At 41.8% G+C, this 23,692-nt stretch overlaps 1 protein-coding gene across 1 annotated transcript; it reads right to left on the bottom strand.

Moving 5' to 3' along the window:
- Positions 1 to 515: 515 nt before the first annotated feature.
- On the bottom strand, positions 516 to 21,083 carry erlin1 (ER lipid raft associated 1). Its single transcript, XM_064932000.1, has 12 exons — positions 20,980 to 21,083; positions 7,709 to 7,837; positions 7,529 to 7,610; positions 7,373 to 7,419; positions 7,199 to 7,260; positions 6,929 to 7,054; positions 6,742 to 6,815; positions 3,672 to 3,730; positions 3,426 to 3,517; positions 3,180 to 3,269; positions 3,024 to 3,103; positions 516 to 2,946 (listed from the first exon to the last, which is right to left on the bottom strand). Exons 2-12 carry the CDS (start codon positions 7,819 to 7,821, stop codon positions 2,785 to 2,787), a joined length of 987 nt encoding a protein of 328 aa, XP_064788072.1. The 5' UTR covers positions 7,822 to 7,837; positions 20,980 to 21,083; the 3' UTR covers positions 516 to 2,784.
- Between the last annotated feature and the right edge of the window lie 2,609 nt (positions 21,084 to 23,692).

Here is a 23,692-nt window from a genome sequence, read left to right as displayed (position 1 = left end):
GGAGGAAAAAAATATTACATCCATTTGAGAATAAAGCTGTAACAAAGTGTGGAAAGTCAAGAGGTCTCAAAACTTTCAAAATGAACTGTAATTTTTAAATGAAGCATTCGTGTTTAGTGAGTCCACCAGATCAGAGGCAGTAGGGATGACCAGGGATGTTCCCTTGTTAAGTGTATGAAGTGGAAAATTATCCTGTCCTGCTAAGCATTCAAAAAATGAGTACTATTGGGTGTCAGGGAAGATGTATGGAGTAAAAGGTACATTATTTTCTTTGGGAATTTAGTTTAGTAAAAGTTCATATACCTTCAAAAATGACTTAAGTAGTACTTTAACATTTTTACTTCACTGGCACAAGGGCACGGTTTTTAAAATGTACAACATAAAATGAAAACCAGCATTTTCAGGATGTAGGCGACCTCGTTTCACTCACTCAGTTTCCCGACTATTTTCATCCATTTTGTGCCTAGACAAAACCCAGCTTCAGGCTGCAGTCTTAAATCACACACAGACACACATTGTGGTATCAAAATAGGTTTTATTTTACATATTCGAACATTGTCAAAACTTGAACTTTTTTTTGCATATAAATCTTTTAAAATAAGACAGTTCAAATTATGAAAATTGTACAAAAGTAACATTCACAAAAACGTGTTAATTATTTCCATGACAAATTGAATTCCATCCTTTTCTGCATTTTCTAATTTACACCCACCACCAATGCCATAGGAGAAAGACGATTGGTGAGATCAAGTACAGTAAACAGCAGCACGGTAGCGTGATGTCACAGGGCAGGATTGAAGGAGTTCGCCAGCTAACTTTCCTAAATATTCTGGATTCATATGTTCAAGTTTATATACACTTGAAATTGGCACAGTAACTGACTCACTCAACATTCCAATCAACTGACAGTTTCTTTCTTAACAAACGGGAAATTCAAGAGCTAGCCTACATCTGAGCGTTTCTCAAAGTTCGCTGGCTAACTCTGTGAACCCACTGTGTTACACTACTCCAGAGTAGTTTCCCTGTTCGTGGTGGTTAATCTACTGAAGTGCCCGAGTAGCTTTACTGAACTGAAGTCTATCTCTGTAAGCCTGTCAATTCCTACCGCCTGTAATTTCTGAGCCTGAAGGTGGCACTACAGCCATTCTGTATAAAGAACCATATAGGGATATACAAGCCATATAGTTATACACGTGTGTGTGTATGTATGTATGTATATATATATATATATATATATATATATAAAATACAGTATGACGCTGTCTGCCCAAGTCACTAGTCACCTCAAGCTCTTTCCTGAGAGTTAACACTAAACGCTACCTCTCTACCTACTAAATACAAACTAAAAACTACTGAGCTGAACTGAGTGAAGTAAAATCAAGATGTACTGAGCTAGCCTGGTTACACAACCATAAATTATGCTGAAAACTTTGAAATGGACCATGTGAAAATAAAATATTAGAGCCAGCTCAGTTTGAACGGAACGATGGCGCAAGAAAAGCATCGGCCTTCCGCTCTTCCTGTGTCAATGTAGTCGGAGCCGGTTTGTCTGGTTTTGCATTCAATAGCCACACATGGCCGACATACAGTGTAGTGGTTCCAGGCAAACCGTCAACAGCCCTTGTATTAGTAGTCCTGTATTCTCTACTGGAGGTGTTTCACAGTAAACAGAAAGAAAATAAAGGGCAAGTCTGACTTCAGTGTCCTTCTGCCAGCCAGTTTAACTGATCCTAGATCATTTGTTCAACCTCAAACAGAGAATCAACCCATCTAACTACAACTATCCCACTGACACTAGACTCCCGACTGAAAATACACACCAAGACTACACTACCCAGAAGCCCTTTAGCTAAGAACGGCAATATAAGCCAGTCCTCTCGTAGCCCTTAGGCCCACTACAGAAAAACAACTATTTTTACTCAGGCCCCCCCCATACATAGGTTCTAAGAAGAGTTCTAAGGAGTTCCACCGGGTGTTTCTGCGCTTACGAGAAGTCCAACCCATGTGTGCCGACAGACTGAAGGTTTGTAGTGTCTCATTGTCCTGGCTCAGATCTGCTCTGGGGTAAGAATGGAGTATGGGCTCACAAACAATTTCTCGTTTCCTTTCGCTCTCCCTCAGTCTCACACACACATACCCCTTTCTTGCTCTCTCACACGTGCAAACACACAAACTGTGGATGACTAGAAAGAGACCGGAGTACCAATACACCCAACCCCATTTAGAATCAGAACCAGAAACCCTTTAGTTCAGAATTAGTGTTGCCTTCTTTACATTCTAGTTAAGCTAAAAACAAATTAGACAGTAAGGCTGAACTTAATGTTCAAGTTCAATTTAAATTCATTATTTTGCATAAAGCATCAAACAACAACAACAAAAATCATACAATTCCAAAAAACAAAGCCAAGAGTTGCATCCGATGCAAAGCTGCACATGTAGAGCAGGGCGACTGAGAGCCACCTGCCTAACACTCAACCCAGGCCAGATATCAGTATTAATGCCTCTACTGATCCTTCCCACCGACTGCCTGCTCAACACAGGTGTAGACAGACCCCCCCCCTCCCCCTCCCACTCACTTTTTCTGAATTTCTCTTTCCATGCATCTCGCTCATTCTTTCCTCTCCCCATCCTTCTTTACCAATCCCCCTTCTCCCTCCCCCTCTCTGGCCGATAGAATTAAAACTAAAGCCTTTACACACCCCAATTAGGGGAATGACTCCTCACACATTCCTTTGTCCCTCAAACCCTTCAACTGACAGACAGACAGACAGCTAGTCTCGGATCTTAGTGTCTGGCCTGTTCAGAGGCTTTCGGGGGCTCAGGGTCCTGGGTAGGGCTGTGTCCCTCGACAAACATGTTAGGGATGTCCTGGCCGAAGTAGATCTTACTGTTGGCTGCTATCGCCTGGTACTTCATCAACTCAAGGTACTCGGGTGTTAACTTCAACTGGAAAGATGGGAGAGAGATGATGTCAGTGTGTGTGTGTGTGTGTGTGTATATATATATATATAGACATGTCTTACCCTGTTAGCTTCAGCAAACTTAGCGGCTGTATAATACTCTGCATCAGCCCTGGCCTTCATTTTTGCCAAGAATGCAGTGTCTGAAATAGACACAGAGTTCATTAATATGCACACACACCACACACACACACACACACACACACACACCACACACACCCTCTATTTCAGAGATCCTCTTCTCAGTCTCTTTCTCCATCACCTTCTGTTGGAAATGAATCTGTGCTACTTCAGCCACCTTCTGAGCCTCTGAGAGAAAGACAGCGGTGTGCGGTGGGGAAAAGAAGAGAGAGTATATAGTGTTACGGTTTATTAGCTCAACTTAGCTCTCCAGTTATTTCAGATAAACAACTGGTTGTGTACTGTAAGTGTGTATACTAATGAGATGGAGTGTTGCTACGTTACCGATGACGGCTTTCTTCCTCTCAGTCTCAGCTTCTTTCTCCACAACCTTCTGAGTCTGAACTGTTACCAACAGACGAGTCTTCTCCCCCTCCCTACACACATAGTGAGAGAGAGAGATCACACACACACACACACACACACACACACACACACACACACAAAGTGAGGTTTATAAAAAATAGAGTGAGACACTGGACAAATGGTAAGAGAGAACTGAAGAGAAAAAGAAAGAGTGAGAACACTCACATGAGCTCAAAGTTTCTCCTGATGGCCTCTGGGATTTTGGGCTTGGTGACTCGGACAGCCTGGGACATAAGAGACACACTCAGTATACACAAACCAGAGCCCCGTTCAGTAGCCGAACGCAGGGCATAACATTACATTTTTGGTCCACCAGCCACTCAGATTTTTAACCAGCCAAACATCCCTCCCCCTACAATTACACTAACAAAACAGGAAAGAACATGCTTTGTAATGTTTCTAAAACAATACATGTATTACTAGTAAGAAGAATTGTGGTATACTGTTTATTTTCATTTTTTGTGACCCAAGTCTTTTAACCAAATGAACACAGAAGAGACGAAACATGGTACCTGCCCCTTTAAATGTGGGAGATTACCATGGTAACGTGACTTGAGTCATGTCTATGCAATCTGGTTTCAGAGCTGGTCATGGGTGCACCTCAGCCACGCTCAAGGTCCTAAACGACATCATAACCGCCATCGCTAAGAGACATTACTGTGCAGCCGTATTCATCGACCTGGCCAAGGCTTTTGACTCTGTCAATCATCACATTCTTATTGGCAGACTCGACAGCCTTGGTTTCTCAAATGATTGCCTCGCCTGGTTTACCAACTACTTCTCTGATAGAATTCAGTGTGTCAAATCGGAGGGCCTGTTGTCCGGACCTCTGGCAGTCGCTATGGGGTGACACAGGGTTCAATTCTCGGGCCGACTCTCTTCGCTGTATACGTCAATGATGTCGCTCTTGCTGCTGGTGATTCTCTGATCCACCTCTATGCAGACGACACCATTCTGTATACTTCTGGCCCCTCTTTGGACAGTGCTAACTTACCTCCAGACGAGGTATACAACTCTCCTTCCGTGGCCTCCAACTGCTCTTAAACGCAAGTAAAACTAAATGCATACTACTCAAATCGATCACTGCCCGCACCCGTCTATCACAGTGCCATCCGTTTTGTCACCAAAGCCCCATACACTACCCACCACTGCGACCTGTATGCTCTCGTTGGTTGGCCCTCGCTTCATACTCGTCGCCAAACCCACTGGCTACAGGTTATATACAAGTCTCTGCTAGGTAAAGCCCCGCCTTTTCTCAACTCAATGGCCACCATAGCAGCACCCACTCATAGCACGCGCTCCAGCAGGTATAGCTCACTGGTCACCCCCGAAGCCAATTCCTCCTTTAGTCGTCTTTCCTTCCAGTTCTCTGTTGCCAATGACTGGAACGAACTGCAAAAATCTCTGAAGCTAGAGACTCATATCTCCCTCACTTGCTTTAAGCACCAGCTGTCAGAGCAGCTCACAGATCACTGCACCTGTACATAGCCCATCTGTAAACAGCCCATCTACCTACCTACCTCATCCCCATACTGTATTTATTTATTTATCTTGCTCCTATGCAGCCCAGTATCTCTACTTGCACATATATCTACCATTCCAGTGTTTAATTGCTATATTGTAATGACTTCGCCATCATGGCCTATTTATTGCCTTAACTCCCTTATCTTACTTCATTTGCACTCACTGTATATAGACTTTGTTTTCTTTTGTTCTACTGTATTATTGACTATGTTTTGTTTAATCCATGTGCAACTCTGTGTTGTTGTATGTGTCGAACTGCTTTGCTTCATCTTGGCCAGGTCGCAGTTGCAAATGAAAACTTGTTCTCAACTAGCCTACCTGGTTAAATAAAGGTGAAATAAAAAAAATGTTTGTGCCTGTGAGAATGAGTCTGACTAGTAGCTGCTTTGTCTTCTCTTCCCAAACATTGAAAAACAACCTAGCTTGTGAACAAAACAAATGTAAATAGCCAAGAAACACATTGACAGTCTCACTTTAGTAGACTTTCTTTTCAAGTAAATGAGACCAACTTTAATACGTGTGCAGCACTTGTAAAAATTAATATTTCACTCAGCTCTTTACATGCACACAGCCCCAAGCCAGGCAATGTTGCAGAGCGAGGTGGGATAGGCCATTGTAAAATTCGTACACTGAACAAAAATAAACATTCAACAATTTCAAATATTTTAATGATATACAGTTCATATAAAGCAACTAAGCCAATTTAAATAAATTCTTTAGACCCTAATCTATGGATTTCACATGACAGGGCGGGGGTGCAGCCATGGGAGGCATGATTACACGTAGTCTGCGGTTGTGAGGTTGGTTGGATGTACTGCCAAATTTGTTGAAGGTAGTTTACAGTAGAGAAATTAACATTCATTCAATTCTCTGGAAACAGCTCTTATTTTGTGTGACAAAACTGCACCTTTTAACGTGGCCTTTTATTGTCCCCAGCACAAGGTGCACCTGTGTAATGAGCATGCTGTTTAATAAGCTTCTTGATATGCCACATCTGCCAGGTGGATGGATTATCTTGGCAAAGGAGAATTGCTCACTAACAGGGTTGTAAACAAATTTGTGCACAAAATTTGAAAGTATTGACCACCTCTATATGGTCAAAGTAGATTATATTTTTGTTCAGTGGAGTGCTTTGACTTTGTGTGATTAATTTACCAGCTATGAAACTAAAACGCCAGATACTTTGAAAACAGCTACTGCTGCATTTATTTTTGCTATAAATGCGATCATACTTGGGAACTGTGGAACACAGACCACCCGCCAACGTGACTGGTGAAATAGACATATTACCCGCCAATGCCAAAATCTACCCGCATTTGGCAGGTGTTAATTTTAGGCCCTGATTGTCAAATGCTGCAGATAGAAGTGCCACAAATAGCACTGATGCGATTCCTTATTCTACATGTCAGAGAGGCATTATTGTTCTACATAACATATTAACTGAATGTTCCAAAACATTGCTTCCTGCTGAATGCACCCAACCACTCAGATGAGTGTGTGTTTGTGTCAGGGTTGGGGTCAATTCCCATTTAATTCAGTCAATTCAGGAAGTAAACTTGGCGCAAAGTGGTAATTTCACTTTACTTCCTGAATTGACTGACTTAAATGGGAATTGACCCCAACCCCGACACAAACTCACCTGAGTTGGAATGGAATCAACCCCAATCCTGGTGTGTGTGTGTGATTGACCCCAACCCTGGTGTGTGTGTACCTGTATCGTCAGTCCAGGCGCCATAGAGTTTAGGTCTTTTTGCAGAGCGATTTTCAGGTTCTCATCAATGATGTCTGACAAACCAAGATGCAGGAGAGGAAAAAAAAGAGAAAAAAAAATAAGAGTTATTAGACTGATGTATAGAAAGTGTCTCAGCAGATATACAAGTGAGTGAGTGAGTGCTCACCAAACAGCTCGATGTAGACCTCCTGTAAAGTATGTACGCTGCAGAATTGGTTGAGTTCGTGGTGAATCTTGTTGAAAATTAGAGTTTTGTCATAATCAGCTGTATAGTTCTTCACTGTGTCCACCACTGTGAAGAGAGAGAGACAGGTTAGTATACACTAGGAAAGTAGAAACGTCACACACACCCCCCCCTTTCCAACTACATAGCAACGTGGACAACGTAGGTGTCCTAGGGATCCGCTCTGTTAGCAAGTAGCTCTGAAGGTCTTACCAGATGAGGGCACCAGCATGTTGACCACCTCTATACGGTCAAAGTAGATCATCACTCCCCCACTGTGGAGAGAACACATCAGAAACATGGTCACGAACATGGTCAACGTCCTCCGCCACACAAGCACACACACAAACACCTTTCAGAAACACCATGCAACGGTTCTAGATTTACCTAGTTCCACAAGGCACGTTCTTTATCTCATCAGTTTGAAGAGTCGTCTGGAAGAGAAAGTTTTTTTAGAACTGAATTGTAGATGTAATAAAGGCCAGCATGATGTGTTATCCAGAGTTAGAAGTCAGAGGTCAGGGTTTAGGGGTCAGATAGTACCTGTACTGATCTGTAGGTGGTAAGAAAGGGCATCATAATGTGGTATCCAGGGCCGTTGGGTGCAGTTAGCAAAGCTCCTCCTCTAAAACACAGAAATTAACCAATAATATGAATCTACTCTTCACAGTACTTCATTACCTGGTGAAAGGATGACAGAGGGTTGGGGGTCATGGATCATACCTGTAGTAAACAGCTAGGTGTCCCTCCTCTATCTTGTGAATGGAGGAGTGCAGCAGGATGGCCATCACTGCAGTTACTGCACCAACTACTGCCCCCACGTGAGTCATCGTCATCCTCACCCGAACTCACCTACAACACACACAGTTACAGAGTGAGAGAACAAAAAAGAGAAAACAATCGATGAAGCAGTGCTTTCCAAATATTCATTTACCAGCGGTGGGCGCCAAATCGTTGCCACCACTACAAAAAAAAATATATTACAATTTGTATTTAATTTAAAAACACAATGTTTGTGTATGACTCATGACTTTCAACCTTCGTCTCTCCCGAGCCCGTATGGGAGTTGTCGCGATGAGACAAGATAGTAGCTACTACAACAATTGGATACCACGAAATTGGGGAGAAAAAGGGGTAAAAAAGAGATGGAGCTATATATTTTTTATATATAAGATCATCTGAGAACTAACAATCACCTAAATAAAACTAAGAGTCAGGGAAAATCTAAAATTCAAGTAATGGGGCAATGATTTAAAAAAAAAATGTTTTAGTCACTCAGAATTGGAATACTGCATAAGGCATGGCAAAATGTGTAGGAAATTAGCTTCAAAGCCACAAATTCTCTCAACCCCATGACAAAATGTGTAGAAATGCAGGAAATTCGCTTTAAAACTGTAAAATGTTGTCTCTACCCATGGCAAAATGTGTAGAATTGTCTTAAATTAGCTTTATTTTTTTAGGCTAGGGAGCAGTATTTGGACGTTTGGATGAATGAGGTGCACAAAGTAAACTGCCAGTTACTAAAGCCCACAAGCTAGGATATGTATAATAATTGGTAGATTTGGACAGAAAACTCTAAAGTTTCTAAAACTGTTAAAATTATGTCTGAGTATAACAGAACTGATATGGCAGGCGAAACCCCGAGGACAAACCATCCCCCAAAAAACAAAACAAAAATCAGCCTACCTCTATTTTCAATGGCTGTCACTTTGATTATAAGGCAAAGTCCTCCCAGATTGCAGTTCATAGGGCTTTCACTAGATGTCAACAGTCTTTAGAAAGAGTTTCAGGCTGGTTTTTGGAAAAATGAGCCAGGAATTGTAGTTTTTCTAGGTGGCTCCCATTTTGGCTGTAGTGTTTCCAAGCACGTGAAAGAGAGCGTGTTCTTTGGTATTTTTCTCCGGTAAAGACAATAACAATTCACAGTCTTAAATTGTATAATTTATTTGCGTATTAGGGTACCTAAGGTTTGATCATAAACATTGTTTGACTTGTTTCGAATAGTTTATTAGTAACATTTGGGATTCATTTTGTATGCATTTTGATGGAGGGAAACTGGGTGGATTATTGACTGAAGCAAGCCAGCTTAACTGAGTTTTTATAGATATAAAGGACATTATCGAACAAAATGACCATTTGTGATGCAACTGGGACCTTTTGGAGTGCCAACAGAAGAAGATCAAAGGTAAGGCACTTTTTATATCGCTATTTCTGACTTTCGTGTCACACCTGCCTGGTTGAAATATGTTTTTCATGTGTTTGTATGCGGGGAACTGTCCTCAGATAATCGCATGGTTTGCTTTCGCCGTAAAGCCTTTTTGAAACACGGCGGTTGGATTAACAAGAAGTTAAGCTTCATTGATGTATTACACTTGGGATTTTATAAAGGTTAAATATTTATAATACCGTAGTTTGAATTGCGCCCTCTGCAATTTCACCGGATGTTGGGCAGGTGGGACGGTAGAACGATGTATAACACTTGTATTTTTATGAAATGTTTATTATGAATTTGGCGCTCTGCAATTTCACTGGATGTTGTCAAGGTCGGTCGCTATCAGCACGCCTGGGCCAAACAGGTTTAAAAACTTCGGCCAAGGGCCAGGCCTTTAAAATTGTCTGAGACCATACCATTGGCTACACCCACTATGCCTTGTCTGGATAGAATCAACGTATTCTGCATGCGCCAAATCCATCTCTTCTGCACCTCCTGCAGTATAAAAAAATTGAATGAAAATACACTAAATAAAGCCATTTAGAAACATACAACTGTAAAAAGGTACCCTATATGGTCTACTTAATCTACTTGCATGAAATATTGCATTCCGTGTAGCACGGGTGAAACAATAGATCGATATGACATTCACACACTGCTGTAGGTGATAATCAATGACCTTTCCTGCTGCTCGACCAGCCGACCTGTGTGTGGCAGTAATGAGTGATTTTACTGGAGGTGGATTTTGTGCATGCGTACTAGGTCAAAAACAATACTTTTTCCAGAAAAGGCATTTTTTCAGTTGCATGTAACTTTTTATTTTGACCTTTTGAGAATGGATGCCTTTTGTTTTTACCCCCCCAGAAAAAAAGTATAGATTCTTCTCTATCCTAATTCAGAATACATAGTACATAGAATACAGAATACATAGTTTAAGAGCTATTGAAGGTAGATTTTTTTTAAAGGCATGGACTTTTCTCCATCCTCCCGATTCAGAATATATCATTTTCATAGTCATGTAAAACTTGGGAGCTATTGGAGAATGAAATCCCCCCCAAATGTTGTTTATAACAAATTCACACACCAAAAAGGCATGTATTTTTCTCCATCCTCCCAATTCAGAATATATCATTTTCATAGTCATTGCACGCTTTGTTTAAGAGCTATAAATATTGAAATCTGAAATCATATTTTTTATTTTACAAAAAAAACAAGTGTAGATTCTTCTCCATACACCCCTTCAAATTAGTGTATTTGGCTATTTCAGCAACACTAGTTGCTGACAGGTTTATAAAATTGAGCACACAACCATGCAATCTCTGTAGACAAACATTGGCGGTAGAATGGCCTTCCTGAAGAACTCAGTGACTTTCAACGTGCCATCATCATAGGATGCCACCTTTCCAACAAGTCAGTGTGTCAAATTTCTGTCCTCTACGAGATACCCCGGTCAACTGTAAATGCCGTTATTGTGAAGTGGAAACGTCTAGGAACAACAAAGCCTCAGTCGCGAAGTGTAGGCCACACAAGATCACAGAAGAGGACCAGTGAGTGCTGAAGGGCGTAGCGAGTAAAAATAGTCCGTTCTCGGTTGCAACACTCACTAAAGAGCTCCAAACTGCTTCTGGAAGCAACGTCAGCACAAGAACTGTTCGTCGGAAGCTTCATGAAAATTTTCCATGGTCGAGCAGCCCGCACACAAACCTAAGATCAACATGCGCAATACCAAGCATCGGCTGGAGTGGTGTAAAGCTTGCCGCTATTGAACTCTGGAGCAGTGGAAACGCGTTCTCTGGAGTAATGAGTCACACGTCATCATCTGGCAGTCCGACGGACAAATTTGGGTTTGGCAGATGCCAGGAGAACGCAACCTGCCCCAATGCAGTAACAATTGTAAAGTTTGACTGAGGAGGAATAATGCTTTTCATGGTTCTGGCTAGGTCCCTTATTTCCAGTCTGGCTTTTTTTATGGCAGTTTTGGAGCAGTGGCTTCATTCTTTCTGAGCAGCCTGTCAGGTTATGTCGATATAGGACTCATTTTACTGTGGATATAGACACTTTTGTACCGGTTTCCTCCAGCATCTTCACAATGTCCTTCGCTGCTGTTCTGGGATTGAGTTCTGTCTTTGCACCAAAGTATATTCATCTCTAGGAGACAGAACGCATCTCCTTCCTGAGTGGTATGAAGGCTGCGTGGTCCCATGGTGTTCATACTTGCGTACTATTGTTTGTACAGATGAACGTGGTACCTTCAGGCGTTTGGAAATTGCTCCCAAGGATGAACCAGACTTTGGGAGGTCTAAAAAAAATTCTGAAGTCTTGGCTGACTTTCTGTCTTGACTTTTGATTTTCCCATGATGTCAAGCAAAGAGGCACTGAGTTTGAAGGTCGGCCTTGAAATACATCCACAGGTACACCTCCAATTGACTCAAATTATGTCAATTAGCCTATCAGAAGCTTCTAAAGCCATGACATTACTTTCTGTAATTTTCCAAGCTGTTTAAAGGCACCATCAACTTAGTGTATGTAAACTTCTGGCTCACTGGAATTGTGATACAGTGAATTATAAGTGAAATAATCTGTAAACAATTGTTGGAAAAATTACTTAGGACATCTACTTTGCGCATAACACAACTGACTTGCCAGAACTATAGTTTGTTAACAAGAAATTTGTGGAGTGGTTGAAAAACGAGTTTCAATGACGCCAACCTAAGTGTACGTGAACTTCTGACTTCAACTGTACGTAAAGGACATTTGTTGCACTTATTTGGTGGTAATGTTTCCCCACGTAGTCAGAAAATTGATGGTTGAATTCATAAACGGTGCATAAGTTTATTAATTTTTCTCCCCAATTTCATGGTATCCAATTGGTAGTTACAGTCTTGTCTCATCGTTGCAACTCCCATACAGACTCGGGAGAGGCGAAGGTCGAGAGCCGTGCGTCCTCCGAAACACAACCCAACCAAGCTGCACTGCTTCTTGACACAATGCCCACTTAATCCGGAAGCCAGCCGCACCAATGTGTCGGAGGAAACACCGTACACTTGGTGACATGTCAGCGGGCACTGCGCCCAGCCCGCCACAGGAGTCCCTAGTGCGCGATGGGACAAGGACATGCCTGCCAGCCAAACCTCCCCTAAGCCGGACGACGCTGGGCCAATTGTGCGCGGCACCACAGATCTCTCTGGTCAAGGCCGGCTGCGATGGAGCCTGGACTCGAACCCAGACTCGTGAGGCCCGGTGCATACGTTCTAACTATAATGTACTCATATTCCATCAATATTGCATTATCAAATCAAAATCAAAGTTTATTTGGCATATCCACAGGATACGGTGGGGTGAATAGGAATATGACTGCATTGTACCGTTTACTATTGAAGTAACAATTTGATTTATGTTTTCACACAGTGACAAGAAATCCTGCTACACCCTCCAATGATCCATCAATCAGGCAAAGCATCAATACAGGACCAAGATCCAATCCTACTATATATTCAGGGCCTGCAAACTATCACGGATAACAAACAGAAGCCAAGCTGGGAGCTGTTCAGTCACACGAGCCAACCAGACGAGCTAAATACCTTCTATGCTCGTGCGGAGGCTAGCAACTGCGGAGGCTAGCAACACTGACCCATGCATGAGAGCACCAGCTGTTCCCAAAAACTGTGTCACCACGCACCACAACCGATGTGAGTAAGACCTTTTAAATCAGGACACGTACACAGAGCATGTGCTGACAAGCTGGCAAGTGTCTTCACTCGATAACCCAGCATGTAATACCTACATGTTTCAAGCAGACTACCATAGTCCATGTGCCCCAGAACACCAAGGTAACCTGTTTAAATGTCTATCACCCCGAAGCACTCACATCTGTAGCCATTAAATGTTTTGTCTGTTTGGAGCTCACTGGAGTGGAAATTGAGGGCCCAGAATATTTTATACAATGTTGCAAGTTCGCAAGCTTGAGCTTCAGGCAAGACCCAAGTTAATAGTTGTTACAATGTTTCAAGTTCCTTCCAGACAAGCCATGAATAGTCAGTGATTTATAGGATATTTATTTTTTAAATCGGGATAGTTTCTATGTAGGGTATTTTTTACTTAGTTGGCAATGGCAACAGAATTTACTTATAGAATTTTGATTAATCACATGATAATTGAGATACGAAGACTAGTATAAATGAAACTATTCCACAAAAAAGTCCATATAAAAATCATAACTGGCACTCCAAATGGAAAAGGTTGGCAACCCCTTGTGTAGCCTATTAGGAGCGTAACCAGGTTATCTTTAGCTCTGGCTCCCTCAAGTCATTTGTGTCTTGATAAATTCATCAGTGTGCTTAAACATCAGACAAGCTCAGTTGCCGACATACAGTTGATTTTATTAAAACACAAAGGGTGTGTCTATATTAGGGAAAAATACCCATTTAAAAACTTCGACCAATCGAAAAAACAGATGACTATGTCGAACCAACATTTTTGAGGGGGTTGGGGACAGCCCAACGTTCTAAACCAGGGCTCGACAATAACACTTGTCTGCTTGTTCAGTGCAAGTAAAAAAATAAAAATAAACATTTTAAATATATACATTTAAAAAAGGTCAGACAACCAGAATATAGATTTCAGTTGTCCAAATTACTCTGATCAGAATTGGATCAGGCAACTCACAGCAAGGCAGTGCATTGAGTAAATTGCCTATATTCCTATAGCCTATTTCAATAAACATGTTATATTGACACAAAGCAAGAGAACAATGTAGAAGGAGCTAAGTATGAGTCTCACCAACGCAGCGGAAAATATCTAATCAGAAAACGGAGAAAAGAATCTCTCAAACGTTGGATGATATGTGGCAATAGCCAAATTTTATATTTAGCAGATATTTTTGAAAGAAATGTAAAAATAGGCGTAGGCCAACTACACATTATTCTACCAATGTGCAACATGCATGCACCTGTGAAACGGTCGTTAAGACACTAACAGCTTACAGACGGTAGGCAATCGAGGTCACAGTTATGAAAACTTAGGACACTAAAGAGGCCTTGCTACAGACTCTGAAAAACACCTAAAGAAAGATGCCCAGGGTCCCTGCTCATCTGCATGAACGTGCCTTGGGCACGCTGTAAGGAGGCATGAGGACTGCAGATGTGGCCAGGGCAATAAATTGCCATGTCCATACTGTGAGAAGCCTAAGACAGCACGACAGAGAGACAAGACGGACAGCTGATCGTCCTTGCAGTGGCAGACCACGTGTATCCCCTGCACAGGATCGGTACATCTAAACATCACACCAGGGGGACAGGTACAGGATGGCAACAACTGCCCAAGTTACACCAGGAATACACAATCCCTCCATCAGTGCTCAGACGCTCAGCCTATTGTGGACGGAGGCTGGACTGAGGGCGTGTAGGCCTGTTGTAAGGCAGGTCCTCACCAAACATCACCGGCAACCACATCACCTATGGGCACAAACCCACCGTCGCTGGACCAGACAGGACTGGCAAAAAGTGCTCTTCACTGACGAGTCGCGGTTGAGTGAGCTTGTTGTCATTGCAGGCAATCTCAACGCTGTGCTTTACAGGGAAGACATCCTCATGTGGTACCCTTCCTGCAGGCTCATCCTGACATGACCCTCCAGCATGACAATGCCACCAGCCATACTGCTCGTTCTGTGTTTGATTTCCTGCAAGACAGGAATGTCAGTGTTCTGCCATGGCCAGCAAAGAGCCCGGATCACAAACCCATTGAGCACGTCTGGGACTGTTGGATCTGAGGGTGAGGGCTAGGGCCATCCCCCCCCCAGAAATGTCCGGGAACTTGCAGGTGCCTTGGTGGAAGAGTGGGGTAACATCTCACAGCAAGAACTGGCAAATCTGGTGCAGTCCATGAGGAGATGCACTGCAGTACTTAATGCAGCTGGTGGCCACACCAGATACTGACTTACTTTTGATTTTGAGCCCCCCTTTGTTCAGGGACAAATTATTCCATTTCTCTTAGTCACATGTCTGTGAAACTTGTTAAGTTTCAGCAACTGAGACAAACTGATGTTCATACAAATATTTACATGTTACGTTTGCTGAAAATAAATGCAGTTGACAGTGAGAGGATGTTTTTTTTTGCTGAGTTTATGAGCCTAATAAGAGAGGAGGATGAGGGGGAAAAAATGCAATAATTATCCAGTTCTGAGAGCCCATGATTTTACACAAAACCCACTCTCTTCCACTCTTCCTATTCAAGGCTTCTTCTTCTCTATCATTTATTTAATATCTCAATGTCCAAAGTTTAGCCGATTTCAAGACGCACAGCCAGCGAGGATGGCTGACTGTGTCAGTCACTCCATCTGTACGCGTCGGCACACAGACAGGCCTAGACTACAACTCGTCTTTCAGGCCACAGCTCCGCCAGTGGAATAGGCTGATCGAAAAATATTTGGCTCCTCTCGTCCTTCCCGTAGCATGCCAGCCCCTACAGGGCGATAACATATCATTTTCAGTCACCCATTTGGTTGATGGTGTTACAGAGCTTTTTCTGGGGGGGGGTCCGAAAGACAAATGGCAAAAAAAGTTCATGTCAAGCCCTGTAAACAACATTGGACACATGAATGTTCTTGCAACATTCCCATGAAATGTGTCTACAAAAATGATAATTATATTCTGAGAACATGGCAACCATGTTCTGTGTTTGTTTGGTATGATGTTGATGGGCGATTCTCCCAACTCTCAGAAAACTAACCTGGAATATTCTTGCACCGTTGCAATAAAAATGTCAGGGCTTAACATTAACTTTTTTTTGTCACTTTTACATTAAAAACATGAGTCTTGTCCAAAAAAACAAAAGAAATGTTTTTACTTGTGTATGATGCAAGGAACCAATACAAAATCAAATACATTACTATATTTTTTTTTACCATAATTTTTCTATGCTTACCCTCTGCCTATTGGCAGCTTCACATATTCAAGCCTGTCTCAAAATACAACACTGCCCCTTTAAGGCTCTCCTGGAGAATGGTTGGCAACCCTTGGTACAGTGCCTTGCGAAAGTATACCGCCCCCTTAAACTTTGCGACCTTTTGCCACATTTCAGGCTTCAAACAAAGATATAAAACTGTATTTTTTTGTGAAGAATCAACAACAAGTGGGACACAATCATGAAGTGGAACGACATTTATTGGATATTTCAAACTTTCTTAACAAATCAAAAATGGAAAATTGGGCGTGCAAAATTATTCAGCCCCCTTAAGTTAATACTTTGTAGCGCCACCTTTTGCTGCGATTACAGCTGTAAGTCGCTTGGGGTATGTCTCTATCAGTCTTGCACATCGAGAGACTGAATTTTTTCCCCATTCCTCCTTGCAAAACAGCTCGAGCTCAGTGAGGTTGGATGGAGAGCATTTGTGAACAGCAGTTTTCAGTTCTTTCCACAGATTCTCGATTGGATTCAGGTCTGGACTTTGACTTGGCCATTCTAACCCCTGGATATGTTTATTTTTTAACTATTCCATTGTAGATTTTGCTTTATGTTTTGGATCATTGTCTTGTTGGAAGACAAATCTCCGTCCCAGTCTCAGGTCTTTTGCAGACTCCATCAGGTTTTCTTCCAGAATGGTCCTGTATTTGGCTCCATCCATCTTCCCATCAATTTTAACCATCTTCCCTGTCCCTGCTGAAGAAAAGCAGGCCCAAACCATGATGCTGCCACCAACATGTTTGACAGTGGGGATGGTGTGTTCAGGGTGATGAGCTGTGTTGCTTTTACGCCAAACATAACGTTTTGCATTGTTGCCAAAAAGTTCAAATTTGGTTTCATCTGACCAGAGCACCTTCTTCCCATGTTTGGTGTGTCTCCCAGGTGGCTTGTGGCAAACTTTAAACGACACTTTTTATGGATATCTTTAAGAAATGGCTTTCTTCTTGCCACTCTTCCATAAAGGCCAGATTTGTGCAATATACAACTGATTGTTGTCCTATGGACAGAGTCTCCCACCTCAGCTGTAGATCTCTGCAGTTCATCCAGAGTGATCATGGGCCTCTTGGCTGCATCTCTGATCAGTCTTCTCCTTGTATGAGCTGAAAGTTTAGAGGGACGGCCAGGTCTTGGTAGATTTGCAGTGGTCTGATACTCCTTCCATTTCAATATTATCGCTTGCACAGTGCTCCTTGGGATGTTTAAAGCTTGGGAAATCGTTTTGTATCCAAATCCGGCTTTAAACTTCTTCACAACAGTATCTCGGACCTGCCTGGTGTGTTCCTTGTTCTTCATGATGCTCTTTGCGCTTTTAAACGGACCTCTGAGACTATCACAGTGCAGGTGCATTTATACAGAGACTTGATTACACACAGGTGGATTGTATTTATCATCATTAGTCATTTAGGTCAACATTGGATCATTCAGAGATCCTCACTGAACTTCTGGAGAGAGTTTGCTGCACTGAAAGTAAAGGGGCTGAATAATTTTGCACGCCCCATTTTTCAGTTTTTGATTTGTTAAAAAAAGTTTGAAATAGCCAATAAATGTCGTTCCACTTCATGATTGTGTCCCACTTGTTGTTGATTCTTCACAAAAAAATACAGTTTTATATCTTTATGTTTGAAGCCTGAAATGTGGCAAAAGTTCGCAAAGTTCAAGGGGGCCGAATACTTTCGCAAGGCACTGTATATACACACAGTGTATTCGGAAAGTATTCAGATCCCTTGACTTTTTCCACCTTTTATTCCGTTACAGCCAAAATTGTTTGCAAATTTATGAAAAATAAAAAATAAAATCACAGAAGTACTCAGACCCTTTGTTATGAGACTCAAAATGTAACTCAGGTGACCAAAAACCCGATGGTCACTCTGACAGAACTCCAAAGTTCCTCTGTGGAGATAGTTGTCTTTCTGGAAGGTTCTCCCATCTCTGCAGCACTCCACCAATTAAGCCTTTATGGTAGAGTGGCCAGGTGGTAGTCACAATACAGTCTGCTTGGAGTTTGCCAAAAGGCACTTAAAGACTCAGACCATGAGAAACAATATTCTCAGGTCTGATGAAACCAACATTGAACACTTTGGCCTGAATGCCAAGTCTGGAGGAACCTGGCACCATCCCTACATCATGCTGTGGGGATGTTTTTCCAGGGCAGGGACTAGGAGACTAGTCAGGATCAAGGCAAAGATGAATGGAGCAAAGTACAGAGAGATCCTTGATGAAAACCTGCTCCAGAGCACACAGGACCTCAAATTGAGGTGAGTGTCATATCAGGTACAATAGGACAACGACCCTAAGCACAAAGCCAAGACAACGCAGGAGTGGCTTTGGGACAAGTCTCCGAATGTCCTTGAGTGGCCAAGCCAGAGCCCGGACTTGAACTTGATCGAACATCTCTGGAGAGACCTGAAAATAGCTGTGCAGCAACGCTTCTCATCCAACCTGACAGAGCTTGAAAGGATCTGCAGAGAAGAATGGGAGAAACTCCCCAAATACAGGTGTGCCAAGCTTGTATCGTCATACCCAAGAACTCACATTAACACAAAATGATTCATTTTTCACACAGGGGAAAAATAATGCATGTCAGAAATATCATGCTGTGTAAATGCAGATCTAAAATTGTAATTTCTGCTGTGATGAGACTAATTGTGCTTCAGTTGCACTTCTCCACTCAGATGAGAATTCACAAAACAGCCATTCCAACAGCAGACAGCGCTCTGACTGACGTGTAGCTTTTGTCTCCAGCACTTTTGTTGGTGTAGCCAGCCTACATGTCTCCGGTAAAAAACTCAAGATTAACTTTAAGCAAAACATTAGGAAATGTTGCTGGCTACATTTTTTCTATGAGAAACATTAGAAATACAATGGCCAAGCAACTAATTTTCTTGTGAGGCTTGCCAGCCAAACAGTGTTCCATTTCTGTTCATGAAAATTAAGCTATTTTCAGCAGAATGTGTTGCACTGATGTAGTTTCTGTGAAGTTAAACTATGGTTGTAAGTCCCTGATCACAATATTGAAGCAAAAAAATCCTAAACTTTCAATATAAAACGCAACCCCTGTCAATACACAGCTGGACTCCAGTAGTGGAATTTACAAACAAGCACTCAAAACCTCAACTGTTCTGGGGAAGTATAAAGCTCCATAATGTGAAAGGTGAAATGAAGAACATGCTTTATCTCCTTACACATTGCACAAGTTGGCTGCAGGTATTTATTTAAAAATAAGCTACAAATATTAAGATTTCTTTAAAAACTAAAGTAATAAACAGTGTTGAAAAACCACCCTGTGGCTATTTCCAAATACCCCGGTATAAGGTATACCGCCCAAGCCTAATAGATACGCTAGCCTAGACACATTATAACTGACTTGTGATCCTTGCCCTTGCTAGTTTGATGATCTTGACATTCCCAACCTGAGTTACATTCGTCCATTTTTGTCAAAAATATTGAGTCCTTGAAACAAACAGTGCATCCTGAATGGAGGCTGCAAATAAATGTACCAGGCCAGCTGTGATTTACAACCTGATAGCTATATTTTTTGGACTATTGGCAAATTATATTAATCATGCATTGAACAGCATCCATCTATTCTGACAATGCCTTTTAATGTACATCATGCAATGTGTATTCAAACATAACCTATTTTTAAAACCTCTTATAAAGTTGGTTTTGCAGCATAAACTGGGAAATTTATATTTCACTGATTTAAGTGTGTTGCGTATCAAATAAAATATTGGTCAGGCATATTTAGCAGAGGTTATTGCGGGTGTTGCGAAATGCTTGTGTTCCTCGATGCAAAGTAATTAAAACGTTGTCAGTTTCCACTTTAAGGGAAAATTCTATATTTGTTGTTGGCTGGGAAAGGCTCATCAGGATGGACTCTCTGCACGACGTAACGTCATCAATTTGGGCACCAGGCGATACCATATAGCCTCCCTCGATTGTCATAGTCATGGCATGCTTGATTCAATAGCTACCGATGATAGAAAAAACGAATATCCAATATAAAACTTATTATACCTGATTTGACATTAAACAAAGGCCACGGATTTAATGGAGAATCGCCATATTCAACATCCCCTGTAAACTGATTCTGGTTCAGGCATGTAACCAAAGACAGGCAGAAACTGATTCTCCATTAGGAATTCCCAATCACACTTGTAGTAGGCGATGTCATGGCGACGTTGAATAGCTAAGCGCATGCGCACAAATACGTCATCGGTCGTCTCACGCCTAACAGCGCATGCGCACGCAGTCAAATCAAAGGCACTCCTTTGATCTAAAGTTGTTATTGACGAAAACGTGCCAGTTTGTCACTTTTACAAGGTTGGAGTAATAACATGTTAAACTACTTAAGACATTGGCTCGAATCTTGGTTGTGTCTTTAGTTTTCGGAAAAAATTAAGAAAGAATTATTTTCACTTCTCTCATTTGCTTTCTCAAACCAAGGCCTGGTCTGTTTCGCGAACGTTCCCGGAAGTCTCGCAATTTGCGCCTCTGGATTTAGAAACTCTGATGTAACATAGTATGTGTGTATAATACCGTTATAGGTTAGAAATACTGCCTCGTCACAGCTAACGCTAACTATTAACCCTACTCTATCAAATTAAAAACAGCCAATAATCACTGCAATAAAAGCTATTAACCAAGTTGGCTAGCTAGGTAATTTATTATCTGATATGATTCGTGTTAGTTAGCTCGCTAGTTCAGTCCTGCTATAACTTGGCAAATCGCACGTCATGCCTGAAAATAATACACACGCCAAAACTAGCTACTAGTTCCAATTTAGTTAATGTGCAGACTGAAGGGCTTCATACAACCTTACCAGTGTATTGAAGCGATAGATCTTGTATTTTCATCCAGTTGACATCGACCCATCAGCACCTCGTCAGCAACACTGAAGTACTTCCGGGTCACGGAATTTATAAAGTGTTCAAATTAAAGTCCTCCACGTAATAGAAAAGTGTCATTAACCTATAGTATTTTAAACCTGCATTTATGAATAAAGTATGAAAAATATTTGTCTAAACATTAACGATATGTTCATATCTAATTTACATTTGCATTAAATGTTGGTTTTAAAACATGTTCCAATGTCAAATAAATGCCCCCAATGCAAATCACTGTATATGAATTACATATTGGCTTCATCTTCAAGCCTCATATCCACTGAATTGTCAATGAAGAAGTCCGCATCGCAAGGTTGCGGTGCGTTCTGTGTAACACGTGCAATGCATTGCTTGACTGTGGTGGTACAAACGGAAGTTCATAAACAGTCAAGCCAGTTAGCTTGCTATCTAACAAAAAAGCTAACCACTTTTCTAGATAGTTTAGCTAAAAAACTTTCCAGTTAAGTATTTCACATTCAACTGACTACAGCGAAAATAACCTTATCCATGCTGCAAATCTTTTTGCAGCCTTGCAAAGCACATGTGCATCAAGTACTGAAAATGCAGACTAGACATCAGGCAAAAACAACATATGGCAGAGGGTGCATCTGGTGTACATATGGCATTATTTTAATTTCACCTTTATTTAACCTGGTAGTCTAGTTGAGAACAAGTTCTCATTTACAACTGCGACCTGGCCAAGATAAAGCAAAGCAGTGTGACACAAACAACAACCCAGAGTTACACATGGAATAAACAAACATGCAGTCAATAATACAATAGAAAAAGTCTATATACAGTGTGTGCAAATGGGGTAGGATAAGGGAGGCAAGACAATAAATAGCCCAAAGTGGTGAAATAATTACAATATAGCAATTTAACACTGGAGAGATAGGTGTGCAGAAGATGAGTTATAAAGAGACTGTGGTACAAATATAGCAGTGTACAGGAAAAACAATTATTTGTGCCTGTGTAAAAGGGGTTGAGATTACTTACTAGGGTCTGTAGAATATACAGTGCCTTCAGGTAGTATTCAGAACCTTTGAAGTTTTCCATATTTTGTTACATTACAGCCTTATTTTAAAATTGATTAAATAAAAATGTTCCTCATCAATCTTCACACTACCCCATAATGACAAAGCGAAAATAGGTTCAGAAAATTTTGCACATTTATTATAAATAAAAACAGAAATAACTTATTTACATAAGTATTCAGACCCTTTACTGTGAGACTTGGAAAGGGTACCAAAAAACTCTGCAGCATGAAGGTCCAAGAACACAGTGCCCTCTGTCATTCTTCAATGGAAGAAATTTGGAACCACCAAGACACGCATGGCCAAACTGAGCAATCAGGGGAGAAGGCCCTTGGTCAGGGAGGTGACCAAATACCCGATGGTCACTGACAGCTCTCTAGAGTTCCTCTGTGGAGATGGAAGAACCTTCCAGAAGGACAACCATCTCTGCAGCACTCCACCAATCAGGCCTAGAGTGGCCAGGCGGAAGCCATTCCTCAGTAAAAGGCACAAGACAGCCCTGGCACCATCCTTACGGTGATGCATGGTGGTGGCAGCATAATGCTGTGGAGATGTTTTTCAGCGGCAGGGTCTGGGACACTAGTCAGGATCGAGGGAAAGAAGAACTGAGCAAAGTATAGAGAGCTCCTTGATCAACACTTGCTTCAGAGTGCTCAGGACCTCAGACTGGGGACGACGGTTCACCTTCCAACAGGACAACGACCATAAGCACACAGCCAAGACAACGCAGGAGTGGCTATTGTGTGTAGATTCATGAGGAGGGAAAAAAACGATTTAAGCCATTTTAGAATAAGGCTGTAACATAACAAAATGTGGAAAGGGGTCTGAGTACTTTCCGATGGCAATGTATATACACACTACATGAAAAAAAGTATGTAGACACCTGCTCGTTGAACATCTCTTTCCAAAATCATGGGCATTAATATGTATTTGGTCCCCCTTTTGCTGGTGTAACAGCCTCCACTCTTCTGGGTGTTGGATGTTGGAACATTGCTGCGGGGACTTGCTTCCATTCAGCCACAAGAGCATTAGTGAGGTTGGGCAGTGATGTTGGGCAATAAGTCCTGGTTTGCAATCAGAGTTTCAATTCATCCCAAAGGTGTTCGATGAATTATGTCAGGGCTCTATGTAGGCCAGTCAAGTTCTTCCACAACGATCTCGACAAACCATTTCTGTTTGTGCACGGGGCATTGTCATGCTGAAACAGGAAAGGGCCTTGAAACTGTTTCCACAAAGTTGGAGGCACAGAATTGTCTAGAATGTCTTTGTATGCTGTAGTGTTAAGATTTCCCGTCACTGGAACTAAGAGGCCGAGCCCGAACCATGAAAAACAGCCACAGACCATTATTTCATTATTACAGGTTGCAATATGCATTGGGGCGTTCTCCTGTCATCCGCCGAACCCAGAATTGTCTGTCGGACTGCCTGATGGTGAAGCGTTATTCACCATCAGGGTAGGGCAGGGTAGCCTAGTGGTTAGAGCGTTGGACTAGTAACCGGAAGGTCACAATTCAAACTCCCGAGCTGACAAGGTACAAATCTGTCGTTCTGCCCCTGAACAGGCAGTTAACCCACTGTTCCTAGGCCGTCATTTAAAATAATAATTTGTCCTTAA

Source organism: Oncorhynchus masou, chromosome 23, assembly GCF_036934945.1.
Source record: "Oncorhynchus masou masou isolate Uvic2021 chromosome 23, UVic_Omas_1.1, whole genome shotgun sequence".
Taxonomy (NCBI): Eukaryota; Metazoa; Chordata; class Actinopteri; order Salmoniformes; family Salmonidae; genus Oncorhynchus; species Oncorhynchus masou.
The sequence above is the reverse complement of the archived record's forward strand: the minus strand, read 5'-3'. Positions and strand labels throughout refer to the sequence as shown.

What these genes read in the sequence shown, in the direction of transcription:
- erlin1 (XM_064932000.1), bottom strand. Translation starts at nt 7,821, where the DNA reads ATGACGATGACTCACGTGGGGGCAGTAGTTGGTGCAGTAACTGCAGTG. An exon ending in GAGGAAGAAAGCCGTCATCG is followed by an intron (nt 3,270 to 3,425) that starts GTAACGTAGCAA and finishes TCTTTCTCTCAG; the next exon opens with AGGCTCAGAAGGTGGCTGAA. An exon ending in GAGGATCTCTGAAATAGAGG is followed by an intron (nt 3,104 to 3,179) that starts GTGTGTGTGGTG and finishes TGTCTATTTCAG; the next exon opens with ACACTGCATTCTTGGCAAAA.